Source organism: Lithobates pipiens, unplaced genomic scaffold, assembly GCF_037356315.1.
Source record: "Lithobates pipiens isolate NorthernLeopardFrog02 unplaced genomic scaffold, aLitPip1_a1.2 Scaffold_23, whole genome shotgun sequence".
NCBI classification, from domain to species: Eukaryota; Metazoa; Chordata; class Amphibia; order Anura; family Ranidae; genus Lithobates; species Lithobates pipiens.
The window spans coordinates 335,981,439-335,995,561 of NW_027507785.1; the positions used below are offsets into that span (position 1 = coordinate 335,981,439).

Genomic DNA, 14,123 nt, shown 5'->3' on the forward strand with positions numbered 1-14,123 from the left:
ATAACAAGACAAAGTTACAATTGCCGTCATTTTATTCTATAGGGTCTCTGCTTTCAGAAAATCCTGTATGTAATATTTTAGGGGTTTTACGTAATCTTCAGGCCTAAGATGTGCATTTTACCACCGTGTGCAGAATATGGAAAGATGGCAAAAGGGTTCAAACACTGAGGAAAACCTGGAAATACAAACCTTGGATCCGGAACCCCCAAACCTCACTGATCAGATAGAAGACCCCAGGCAGAGGCAGCTTGGCTGGCTGGTGGTCCCCATACTTCTCTATGGCATATTAAACTTCCCCAACTAATTGCAAAAGCAAAGCCCCCCCCATCTATGTCTCCCCTCCAATCAGTGCTTTATTTTGTTGAGAAATCGCACAACCCCCCCCCCCCCCCCCCCCCGCCCCCCGGCAGCATTTCTGGCCATGGCTGAGAGTAGATGATTCGGGTAGCGTTCACTTCCTGGAATTCATCTGTCCTTTGCTCAGACATGATTGCAAAACTGTGTATGAAGCTGAGATCCCCTTCTGAAGACTCCTGGGATGTGACATCACTTTGCCTAGGCCTGGAAACCAGGAAAAGTGCCGTTGATGTGAATGGACACCATTGAAACGAATGCGATTTCCATCGCTGTGAACCAATGTGACTGAAATATCACTTGTGTGACCCGCCTTATAGGACAATAAACCTCAGCCAATCAGGCTCATTATACTGAATGTACAGGATCTGACAGCATGGCTTCATCCATTTATATGGGTGGCATTCATGATCCTCACCCTGTGCCGGCGCTCACACCCTCTGTCATCTCTTTATGACCTTGCTGTCACAAAAGAGGAAATGTTTTATGTCCTTATCACAAATACCGATCAGTGCAAACTACACAGATTACGGCTGAGCTTCAAAGACGACAGTGACCTTCATATCACACAAACCCCATTAATCATCAATACTTCCTGAGCTCCAGGGAAAGTGTCACATATACCTATGAAGTGTAAACCATGGAGCTGTGTTACCTGTCAAAGGATTGGTGATTTTGTACATCCAGTCCTGAGATTTCCACAGCACGGCCCCACCGCACACCACAGCATGGCCCCACCGCACACCACAGCATGGCCCCACCGCACACCACAGCATGGCCCCACCGCACACCACAGCACGGCCCCACCGCACACCACAGCATGGCCCCACCGCACACCACAGCATGGCCCCACCGCACACCACAGCACGGCCCCACCGCACACCACAGCACGGCCCCACCGCACACCACAGCACGGCCCCACCGCACACCACAGCACGGCCCCACCGCACACCACAGCACGGCCCCACCGCACACCACAGCACGGCCCCACCGCACAGCATGGCCCCACCGCACAGCATGGCCCCACCGCACAGCATGGCCCCACCGCACAGCATGGCCCCACCGCACAGCACGGCCCCACCGCACAGCACGGCCCCACCGCACAGCACGGCCCCACCGCACAGCATGGCCCCACCGCACACCACCACCACACACCACAGCACGGCCCCCACCACACACCACAGCACGGCCCCCACCACACACCACAGCATGGCCCCCACCACACACCACAGCATGGCCCCCACCGCACAGCATGGCCCCACCGCACAGCACGGCCCCACCGCACAGCACGGCCCCACAGCACGGCCCCCACCACACACCACAGCACGGCCCCACCGCACAGCACGGCCCCACCGCACACCACAGCATGGCCCCACCGCACAGCATGGCCCCACCGCACAGCACGGCCCCACCGCACAGCACGGCCCCACCGCACAGCACGGCCCCACCGCACACCACCACCACACACCACAGCACGGCCCCCACCACACACCACAGCACGGCCCCCACCACACACCACAGCACGGCCCCCACCACACACCACAGCATGGCCCCCACCGCACAGCATGGCCCCACCGCACAGCACGGCCCCACCGCACAGCACGGCCCCACAGCACGGCCCCCACCACACACCACAGCACGGCCCCACCGCACAGCACGGCCCCACAGCACGGCCCCCACCACACACCACAGCACGGCCCCCACCACACACCACAGCACGGCCCCCACCACACACCACAGCACGGCCCCCACCACACACCACAGCATGGCCCCCACCGCACAGCATGGCCCCCACCGCACAGCACGGCCCCCACCGCACAGCACGGCCCCCACCGCACAGCACGGCCCCCACCGCACAGCACGGCCCCCACCGCACAGCACGGCCCCCACCGCACAGCACGGCCCCCACCGCACAGCACGGCCCCCACCGCACAGCACGGCCCCCACCGCACAGCACGGCCCCCACCGCACAGCACATCCCCACCACCACACACCACAGCACGGCCCCCACCGCACACCACCACCACTCACCACAGCATGGCCCCACCACACACCACCACCACCCACCACAGCATGGCCCCACCACACACCACCACCACCCACCACAGCATGGCCCCACCACACACCACCACCACCCACCACAGCATGGCCCCCACCGCACACCACCACCCACCACAGCATGGCCCCACCACCACCCACCACAGCATGGCCCCACCACCACCCACCACAGCATGGCCCCACCACACACCACCACCACCCACCACAGCATGGCCCCACCACACACCACCACCACCCACCACAGCATGGCCCCACCACACACCACCACCCACCACAGCACGGCCCCACCGCACACCACAGCACGGCCCCACCGCACACCACAGCACGGCCCCACCGCACACCACAGCACGGCCCCACCGCACACCACAGCACGGCCCCACCGCACACCACAGCATGGCCCCACCGCACAGCACGGCCCCACCGCACACCACAGCATGGCCCCACCGCACAGCACGGCCCCACCGCACACCACAGCATGGCCCCACAGCATGGCCCCACCGCACAGCACGGCCCCACCGCACAGCACGGCCCCACCGCACAGCACGGCCCCACCGCACAGCACGGCCCCACCGCACAGCACGGCCCCACCGCACACCACCACCACACACCACAGCACGGCCCCCACCACACACCACAGCACGGCCCCCACCACACACCACAGCACGGCCCCCACCACACACCACAGCATGGCCCCCACCACACACCACAGCATGGCCCCCACCGCACAGCACGGCCCCACCGCACAGCACGGCCCCACAGCACGGCCCCCACCACACACCACAGCACGGCCCCACCGCACAGCACGGCCCCACCGCACACCACCACCACACACCACAGCACGGCCCCACCGCACACCACCACCACACACCACAGCACGGCCCCCACCACACACCACAGCACGGCCCCCACCACACACCACAGCATGGCCCCCACCGCACAGCACGGCCCCCACCGCACAGCACGGCCCCCACCGCACAGCACGGCCCCCACCGCACAGCACGGCCCCCACCGCACAGCACGGCCCCCACCGCACAGCACGGCCCCCACCGCACAGCACGGCCCCCACCGCACAGCACAGCCCCACCACCACACACCACAGCACGGCCCCCACCGCACACCACCACCACTCACCACAGCATGGCCCCACCACACACCACCACCACCCACCACAGCATGGCCCCACCACACACCACCACCACCCACCACAGCATGGCCCCCACCGCACACCACCACCCACCACAGCATGGCCCCACCACCACCCACCACAGCATGGCCCCACCACCACCCACCACAGCATGGCCCCACCACACACCACCACCACCCACCACAGCATGGCCCCACCACACACCACCACCACCCACCACAGCATGGCCCCACCACACACCACCACCCACCACAGCATGGCCCCACCGCACACCACCACCACCCACCACAGCATGGCCCCACCGCACACCACCACCCACCACAGCATGGCCCCACCGCACAGCACCACCCACCACAGCATGGCCCCACCGCACACCACCACCCACCACAGCATGGCCCCACCGCACACCACCACCCACCACAGCATGGCCCCACCACACACCACCACCCACCACAGCATGGCCCCACCACACACCACCACCCACCACAGCATGTCCCCACCGCACACCACCACCACACACCACAGCATGGCCCCACCGCACACCACCACCACACACCACAGCATGGCCCCACCGCACACCACCACCCACCACAGCATGGCCCCCACCGCACACCACCACCCACCACAGCATGGCCCCACCACACACCACCACCACCCACCACAGCATGGCCCCACCACACACCACCACCCACCACAGCATGGCCCCCACCACCACCCACCACAGCATGGCCCCCACCACCACCCACCACAGCATGGCCCCACCACCACCCACCACAGCATGGCCCCACCACCACCCACCACAGCATGGCCCCACCACCACACACCACCACCACCCACCACAGCATGGCCCCACCACACACCACCACCACCCACCACAGCATGGCCCCACCACACACCACCACCACCACCCACCACAGCATGGCCCCACCGCACACCACCACCCACCACAGCATGGCCCCACCGCACACCACCACCACCCACCACAGCATGGCCCCACCGCACAGCACCACCACCCACCACAGCATGGCCCCACCACACACCACCACCCACCACAGCATGTCCCCACACCACCACCACGCACCACAGCATGGCCCCACCACACACCACCACCACGCACCACAGCATGGCCCCACCGCACACCACCACGCACCACAGCATGGCCCCACCGCACACCACCACCACGCACCACAGCATGGCCCCACCGCACACCACCACCACCCACCACAGCATGGCCCCACCGCACACCACCACCACCCACCACAGCATGGCCCCACCGCACACCACCACCACCCACCACAGCATGGCCCCACCGCACACCACCCACCACAGCATGGCCCCACCACACACCACCACCACCCACCACAGCATGGCCCCACCGCACACCACCCACCACAGCATGGCCCCACCGCACACCACCCACCACAGCATGGCCCCACCACCACCCACCACAGCATGGCCCCACCACCACCCACCACAGCATGGCCCCACCGCACACCACCACCACACACCACAGCATGGCCCCCCCACCGCACACCACCACCACCCACCACAGCATGGCCCCACCGCACACCACCACGCACCACAGCATGGCCCCACCGCACACCACCACCACCCACCACAGCATGGCCCCACCACACACCACCACCACCCACCACAGCATGGCCCCACCACACACCACCACCACCCACCACAGCATGGCCCCACCGCACACCACCCACCACAGCATGGCCCCACCACACACCACCACCACCCACCACAGCATGGCCCCACCACACACCACCACCACCCACCACAGCATGGCCCCACCGCACACCACCACCACCCACCACAGCATGGCCCCACCACCACCCACCACCACCCACCACAGCATGGCCCCACCACCACCCACCACAGCATGGCCCCACCACCACCCACCACAGCATGGCCCCACCGCACACCACCACCACCCACCACAGCATGGCCCCACCACACACCACCACCACACACCACAGCATGGCCCCCCCACCGCACACCACCACCACCCACCACAGCATGGCCCCACCACACACCACCACCCACCACAGCATGGCCCCCACCACACACCACAGCATGGCCTTCCAGCAGGACAACGACCCGAAACATCCAGCCAGAGCTACAATGGAATGGTTTACATCAAAGCATATTCATGTGTTAGAATGGCCCAGTCACAGTCCAGACCTAAATCCCATTGAGAATCTGTGGCCAGACTTAAAAATTGCTGATCACAGACGCTCTCCATCCAATCTGACAGAGCTTGAGATATTTTACAAAGAAGAAGAATGGGCAGAAATGTCCTCTCTAGATGTGCAAAGCTGGTAGAGACACCTCCAAAAAGACTTGTAGAGAAACAAAGTATTGACTCCGGGGGGCGCCATACAAATGCCCCTCCCCCACACTTTTCACATATCTATTTGTATCATTTATCATTTTCCTTCCACTACACAATTATGTGACACTTTGTGTTGGCCCATCACATAAAATCCCAATAAAATACATTTATGGTTTTGGTTGTAAAAAATGTGGGAAATTTCAAGGGGTATGAATACTTTTTTCCAGGCACTGCATGTGTCCTTTTAATAAAAGTCAGCAGGTACAGTATTTGTGCACCTTAAACCAATCTCCATGGAATGTGTCAAGTCAGATGTTGATTGTCTAGGGCAGGGATATGCAATTAGCGGACCTCCAGCTGTTGCAGAACTACAATTCCCATGAGGCATAGCAAGACTCTTAGAGCCACAAGCATGACAGGCAGAGGCATGATGGGACTTGTAGTTTAGCAACAGCTGGAGGTCCGCTAATTGCCTATCAATGGACAGTGATGGCAAACCTCGGCACCCCAGATGTTTCTGAACTACATTTCCCATGATGCTCAACTACACTGTAGAGTGCATTAGCATCATGGGAAATGTAGTTCAAAAACATCTGGGGTGCCAAGGTTCGCCATCACTGGTCTAGGAAGATGATGGGAGGTGTGGAAGTTCTGGGTCCAGCTCGTTCCTCTTACATAATCCCATCCTTGGTGTCGATCGTCCAATTCGCTCGGCTGGCGGTGTGAATTACATTTATGTGTATTTATATATCGCCAACAATTTACACAGCTCTTCATATTTTGTACATTCACATCAGTCCCTTTCTTAGATCGTCATCTGAGATCCGTTTCTCATATTCATATATTGGGGTCAGTTTAGATGGGAGCCAATTAACCTACCAGTGTGTCTGTGTGTGTAGGAGGAAACAGGAGCACCCGGAGGAAACCCGCACAAGCACGGTGGGGGTGAACATGCAAACTCCATGCAGTTAGTGTTGTAGCTTGTTTTTGAACTGATAACCGCGGTGCTCCAAGACAAGCGTGCTACTTCCAGGTAGACATTATATATTAAATGCCCCCCTCCCCCTCTGTTCAGGGATAGATGTTCCAGATAGACAAGTTTTGTGTAGATCTTCACACATTACACAAAAAAAGAAGAATTGGGAGGAATGATGGATTTGGCGACCAGCGGAGGGCAGTGTGGAGCTGGGGGTGGGGGGGGGATTTCTATTCACATTCACTGGTATGGCTGCTACATTTCTCACCATATTCTCATCCTTTTCCTCCAGAATTTCGGTTTGGACTACGACAGCTTCCAGCACATGGTGGGTGATTGTCCTCCCGACTTCCTGCAGGTCGCCTTCAACTGCTGCAATGTGAGTACTCCCCCTCCCCCCCCCCCTCCCCCCCTTTATTTCTGCTTTTATAAACTTTATTCCATGGAGAACACTGCATCTCAAACACCGCAGCTATTCCTCCAACACGTTTCATCTTCTATGACCAAGCCTCTTCCAGGGTGAAATGCGTTGGAGAAGCAGTAGATTAGTGATAGAGATAGGGTAGCGATGTCGCCTGTAGCTGGCGGGGGGGGCTTGAAGTTGCCTTGAGTTACTAATCTCTGAATCTAGAGGAGATCCCAAAGTGCCCAATAACAGCAGAATGTGTCTGATCCAACCCGGACTGATGGCCGCCCCCCATTCTTGCATAATCAATTACATAGTTACATAGTAAGGTTGAATAAAGACACCAGTCCATCCAATTCAACCTGAGTGTCTACAATTGTCCCTATCCCTGTACATTGCACTCTCATCGGTCCCTACCCTCAGGGAGCCACAATCCAAGCTCCCCATTCATATACTAGGGAGAATTTTGGAGCCAATTAACCTCCCAGCATGTCTTTGGTTTGTGGGAGGAAACCGGAGTTACCGGAGGAAACCCACACAGGGAGAACATGCAAACTCCAGGCAGGTAGTGTCATGGTTGGGATTCAAACCAGCGACCCTTCTTACTGCTAGGTGAGAGTGCTACCCACTACACCACTGTGCCGCCCCACTGCACACCGCTGTGCCGCCCCACTGCACACCGCTGTGCCCGCCCTCTACACCACTGTGCCGCCCTGTGCTACAACTGCTGCTCAGTTTCTTGGAGTTTGTCAGAATTTGTGGAGTTTTTTCTGTTCACCCGCCTCTTGAGGAATGACCAAGTTCTCTATGAGATTAAGGTCTGGGGAGTTTCCTGGGCAGGGACCCAACATTTCCATGTTTTGTTCCTCAAGCCACTCCTTTATGACTTTTCCCATCTGGGAAGGTGTCCCATCATACCTGAAAAGTCATTGTTCCTCACCCAACTCTTCTTGGATGGGTGGGGAGAAGTTGGTCTTGGAGGATGTTTTCGTACCGTTCTTTATTCATGGCGGTGTTCTTAGGAGCCCCCCCCCCCCACTCCCTTGGCTGAGAATCGCCTGGGCTGAGGCGGTCATACTTCTTCTGGGGGTTTTACAAAGTTTTGGGATTTCCAGGACTTTTCCTTTTTCCATTGGATGTGTAGTAGAGCTGTCTGCACACCAAGTGGTTGCTACCCAAGAGGACCCCGGGGCCTTCAGCGTCTCCGGTACATTTAGGTTGGGTCGTCGTGTATTTCATAGTGTAAGACCAGTAAAAACCCACCAGGGGTATTATTACTTCCACACTTTTCTAAAACTTAACACAACCGACTTCACACTTTGTAAATTATGCCTTCAACCAGCAGAGGTACCCGAATGTTACTTAACCACTTCAATACCGGGGGGGGGGGGGGGGGCACTTATACACCTTCCTGCCCAGACCAATTTTGAGCTTTCAGCGCTGTGGCACTTTGAACAATTGCGCCGTCATGCTACACTGTACCCAAATGAAATTTTTATCATTTTTTTCACACAAATAGAGCTTTCTTTTGGTGGTATTTAATCACCTCTACGGTTTTTATTTTTTGCTAAACAAATAAAAAAAGACAGAATTTTTTTGTTTTTGTTTCAAAACTTTGTAAATAAGTACGTTTTCTTCTTCACTGACAGGCACTGATGAGCTGGCACCAGTGAAGTGGCACTGATGATGGCATTGATGGGCACTGATAGGTGGCACGGATTGGCACGGATAGGCGTCACAGATGGGCACTGATGGGCGTCACAGATGGGCACTGATGGGCGTCATTGTATTGTATGGTTTTGTGCTGATGGAAGCCAATCAGTGCCAAACAATAATGCATGCCAATCAGTGATGCCCATTGTGGGCACTGATTGGATCCATTGTGGCACTGACTGGCATCCCTGGTGGTCTAGGGTGGAATCCCTAGTGGTCCAGTGTGGGCATCCTTGGGGGGGGGCTGTGCTGATAATCGATCAGCACAGACCCCCCTGTCAGAGGAGCAGCCGATCGGCTCTCCTCTACTCATGTCTGACAGACACGAGTGAGGAAAAGCCGATCACCGGCTCTTCCTATTTACACTGTGATCAGCTGTGATTGAACTCGGCTGATCACATGGTAAAGAGTCTCCGTCGGAGACTCTTTACCGAGATCGTAGTTGCGGGTTGTCCGACTGACACAACAACGATCGCCGCAATGCACGGCCCCGGGGGCGCACAGCGGCTCCAAATCCTGATGATGTCATATGACGCCCGGTCAGGATTTTGAAACCACTTTGCAGCCGTCATTTGACTATTGGCGGACGACAAGTGGTTAAATGGATACTAAAGTCTTGTTTTTCTTTTTTCTGTTTTAAAATAACAAATGTTATACTTACCTGCCCTGTGTAATGGTTTTGCACAGAGCAGCCCCCATCCTCCTCTTCTCATGTCCCTCACTGCCCCCCCCCCCTGCCGAGTGCCCCCACAGCAAGCGGCTCACTATGGAGGCACCTGAGCTGGTGCTGTGTGTGTGCAATCAGACACAAAGCCGGAGCTCACCCCCCTCTCCTTATTGGCTCATGGACTTTGACAGAAGCGTGAGCTAATGGCGCCCCCCGCTGCTGACTCAGCCAATCAGGAGGGAGAGTCCCGGACCGCTGAGTCTTTCGTGCAATATCGGTGGATCGAGATGAGGCTGAGGGGGGCGGGGGGGGGAGGGGCTGCACACAGAAGTTTTTTTTGTTTTTTTTTGGTATGCATTCAGGTAAAAAAACCTTCTGACTTTAGAACCATTTTAGCAGCCTTCTGTTGCCCCCGCACATCGGCATGGAGAGGGCAAGGAAATGCTAGCAGCCAATCGGACTCTACCACATGCACATATGCTTACAGGAGGAAGGAGAATAGTTGTGTTTTCTCCATCGTTGTCCAATCAGCAGGCTGTGGGCGGGGAAGCGGCTTGGCAGAATTCTTAGCATAGCAATAGGAGGGAGACGCCTCCTTCTCCTTTAGAGGTCTAAGAATCAGAAAAGTCGCTGCACGGAATTGTATGTGATGGGAGACATGCTCCGCCCCTCTGTTGTCCTGCCGCTAGTCAGGAGAATTCATACAGATGTGTCTACTTTGTGTCTTCTCATCAGATGGATCCCAAGCTCCGGCCTTCCTTCGTGGAAATTGCCAAGCAGCTGGAGGAGATTTTGAGTCGTCTGAAAAATGAAGAGGCTGAAAATGAGCGAAGAGCCAACAGCCCGGAAATCACCGAAACAAAACCTGTTCCCAAAGGTGCGTTTTTATGCTTTTCTTAAAGGGGTTGTAAAGTTGTTGTTGTGTTTTTGTTTTGTTTTTTTATATAACAAACATGTTATACTTGCCTCCACTGTGCGGCTCGTTTTGCACAGAGTGGCCCCGATCCTCCTCTTCTGGGGTCCCTTGGCGGCTGTCTCTGCTTCCTCCCGCAGGTACTTCCATGCGAGCTCCCTCACATGGTGAGAAGCACCTGCGGGCGCGCTCCTGTGATACAGCCGGCGGCTATAGCCGCTCGCTGTATCACTTGGCCCCGCCCCCGGCGCCGCGTCATTGGATGTGGAAGCAGCATGAGCCAATGGCTGCTTTGCTTTCAATCCATCCACTCCAGTCAATCAGCGGCCAGGCTGAGTGGCGAAGAGGACGTTGGGGGCAAGCGCGGGACTTTCGAGGGGTCAGGCAAGTAAAACGGGGGACTGGGAGCGCCGGCAGTGTCAGATGTTTTTTCACCTTTAGAATGCATTAAGGTGAAAAAATATTTACCTTTACAACCCCTTTAAGATATAGAACTAACTATGGCTAAAACCGCTCCTCACGCCTTCCAACACCTAGACTAACATCCCTGTAAAACAGCGCTTCCCAAACTCCGCCCTTACCACCAACAGGTCATGTTTTCAGGATTTCCTTCACCTTGCACAAGAGCTTTAAATCGATGTCAATGGATTGGTATTGATGACGGCTATTTTATCTAGGGGTAATTACCAAAACAAAGCCAGTTTGGGGGTATTGAGGACTGTGTTGGGAACCACTGCTGTAAAATAAAGATGCATATATATCACCATTCTCTGAGTGTGCCGGTCACATACCCCCCCCCCACGGCTGGCTTCAGGGGAGAAGAGGGCATCGACACGGATGGAATGGCTGTGACGTCACCTATGGGGCATCCGTTGTCGGCTGTCCCTCCTCTCCTCTGGAGCATGATCACATGACCGGATCAGTGTGCCCTGAGAATAGGCAAGTACAAGCATCTTCCTTCTACAGGGTAATTAGCTTAGTTCTATCCTGGACTTCTACATTAAATCCCCTAGGGGCCCTTATGCACATAGCACTTGTTCCTGTAAAAATTTGTGCTGTGGTTAGCACCTCCGACTGTCTGCCGCTATCCAACAACACTCGACAAAAGAAAAAGGGGTGTGGATTCTAAGCAACGTTGTCGGATAGCTAGCCCCTCCCTCTGTCCACCACTGTCCAATAACACTGGTAAAGGAGACAAGCATGTGGTATCTAAGCAACGTTGTTGGATGACTAGCCCCTCCCACTGTCCACCACTATCTGACAACAGTGGACAAAGGAGACGGGCATGTCGTTTCTAAGCAGCGTTGCTGGATAGCTAACTCCTCCCCTTATCTAGGGGTATCTAACAATACTGGGCAAAGGAGATGGGTGTGTGGTTTCTAAGCAGCATGGCTGCCCCTCCCACTGCCCATCGCTATCCGACAACCACTGGACAAAGGAGACGGGCGTGTTGGTTTCTAAGCAGCGTGGCTGGATAGCTAGCCCCTCCCACTGTCCACCGCTATCCGATAACACTGGACAAAGGAGAGAGACTTGTGACTAACCATGCACAGAGGAGAGTGGGGTGCAGACACAGACCTCACACAGCCCCTGCATAATCTGAATATTGCAGACGGAACATCTACAACCCTCCTTGCTGTGCGGCCTCTGCTCTGTTTGCACCGGTAAAAGATTGAGCCCCCTACAGCCCCCTCTCCATTCTGCATCTGTGCCTTCTCTGCAACTAGTTCTGAGGAGATGATTACAGTAGTGGTTTGTGCTCTGTGAAGGACGGTGGATCAGTAGCTGCTCCATACTTCACAAAAACACAAGCCAACAAAGCGCACTCCAGCGACTACTACACTAGCCTATCTCGGACAAATGTAGTAGCCCCCAGTGTGTGGCGTTGTCAGCTTGTGTTTTTGTGATGGCACGTGGCAGAGAACACAGGCAGATGCCAGAGGGCCGTACAGAGGCTGCAGGTCATAGGAGAGCTGTGTAAGACTACCTCTTCTCTTACAGTGACTTTTCATTATAATTGAAATGCCCGATGGGGTCACTTTTTAACCAAGAGAAGTCCGAGTCTAGGGCCACATAATGGAAGTTTGCTATTTACTATTTTGAGGACATTTAAAAATGGCGCCAGACTTTGAGTATTGATGTGTTTGTTCTGCTGGATTGAGTTATTATTGTGATCTCTAATTCTTTTTGCTCCTTTTTTTTCAGGTCCCTTTGAGAAAAGTCAGGGGGTGAAGCGTCTGATCATTATGCCACTGGACGGCAAAATCCCTCAGAAGTCTCCGCGGCCCCGCAGGAACATCACCCTCTCCCGGAGCCAGTCCGACGTCTTCGCCCAGAAACCTCAGCGCAAGATCAATGTACAGGACCCCTTCTACACTCCCAGGAAGGGCGCCGCCTGCAAGGTTAACCCTTTTAACGCCAGGGAGGACTTGAAAGGCGGGAAGATCAAATTCTTCGACATGCCGAGCAAGTCGGTCATCTCTCACGTATTCGACTTGTACGCGCCCAAGATGGACGGTGAAGCCGGGACCGGATCGGTGCGACAGCTCTTCAGCCAGGAAACTGTGGATTACTCGAATGTCCTCAAGAGGCGCTGCAGTTCGCTTCCGGTGTCCCCTGAACTTTTAAGAAGAGACTATCCCCCATCTGCGTCCCTCTCCTCCACCATGGGGAAATGTGACCTCGCGCAGCTCAGCGGGGAGGTAAGGATCAAACTCTGTAATGCCAAATTTGGCGTAGGCGATATCCCCCCTTACAGACCCCGATCTCCGGCCTCAGACTGCGTCCAAACGAATGACGAAGACATGGACTGCACAGACGGCCCTGCCACCATAGACGACAACAGATGTTCTTCCTCCAAAACAGACGGAGAGGAGAACTGCAACCAGCTGCTGGTCAGCAACAATACACCCACCCAGAATCCCCCGAACTGCCTCACCGAGGACGACCGCTCGCTGGGGGTGTTCCCCAACGCTGAGGCCATGGAAATAGAGGACGCAGTAAACGAAAATCGGTCCGAGCCTTCGCTCAGCCCCCCGACCAAGTTTGGGGGTCTCTCGCTGTTGCCGGCAGAGGATGCAGACAGCAAAGACCGCTTGAGTGACTCTGTGTCCAGCTGTCGCATCATGCAAGGGGTGGTGAAAATGTGACCTTGTTTGGGGGAACTCTACCGCCTCCCGCAGGCTATTGAAATGCGTCACTTGACAATAAAATAGAAAAGGATATTTCAACATGGAAGCCTTTGCTCCCTTTCTGCTTCCTGAGGGGTGTCAAATCATGGCAGAACGGGCAAAAGGGGGTGGAGAACTGAGTAGGAGGGTGGAGTCATGGCAGAACTGGGCGGGGGGAGGAGGGGAGTCCTGGCAGAACTGGGCGATTTTTACCGGGGTTTGCACTTTATAGTTGCGTTATGCAAATGTTCAGCCATTTTCCATTCGATGCAAAATTCCCATCCTACGTCCATCCTCCGTGGTGATTGGATGGCATGAGAGAGGGCGTGTCTACTAAAGGGTGACCTAGACAGAGCATTCTGTGACACCATGTGC

General features: G+C 56.2%; 1 protein-coding gene across 1 annotated transcript in view; it reads left to right on the forward strand.

Annotated features, from left to right (window-relative positions):
- TESK2 (testis associated actin remodelling kinase 2) overlaps positions 1-13,815 on the forward strand; it is a gene marked incomplete in the record, with an annotated part of 60,099 nt that extends 46,284 nt beyond the window's left edge. The window contains 3 exon segments of the mRNA XM_077450780.1: positions 7,172-7,258; positions 10,401-10,542; positions 12,784-13,815. Coding sequence (XP_077306906.1) covers positions 7,172-7,258; positions 10,401-10,542; positions 12,784-13,727 — 1,173 coding nt within the window.
- Positions 13,816-14,123: the final 308 nt, after the last annotated feature.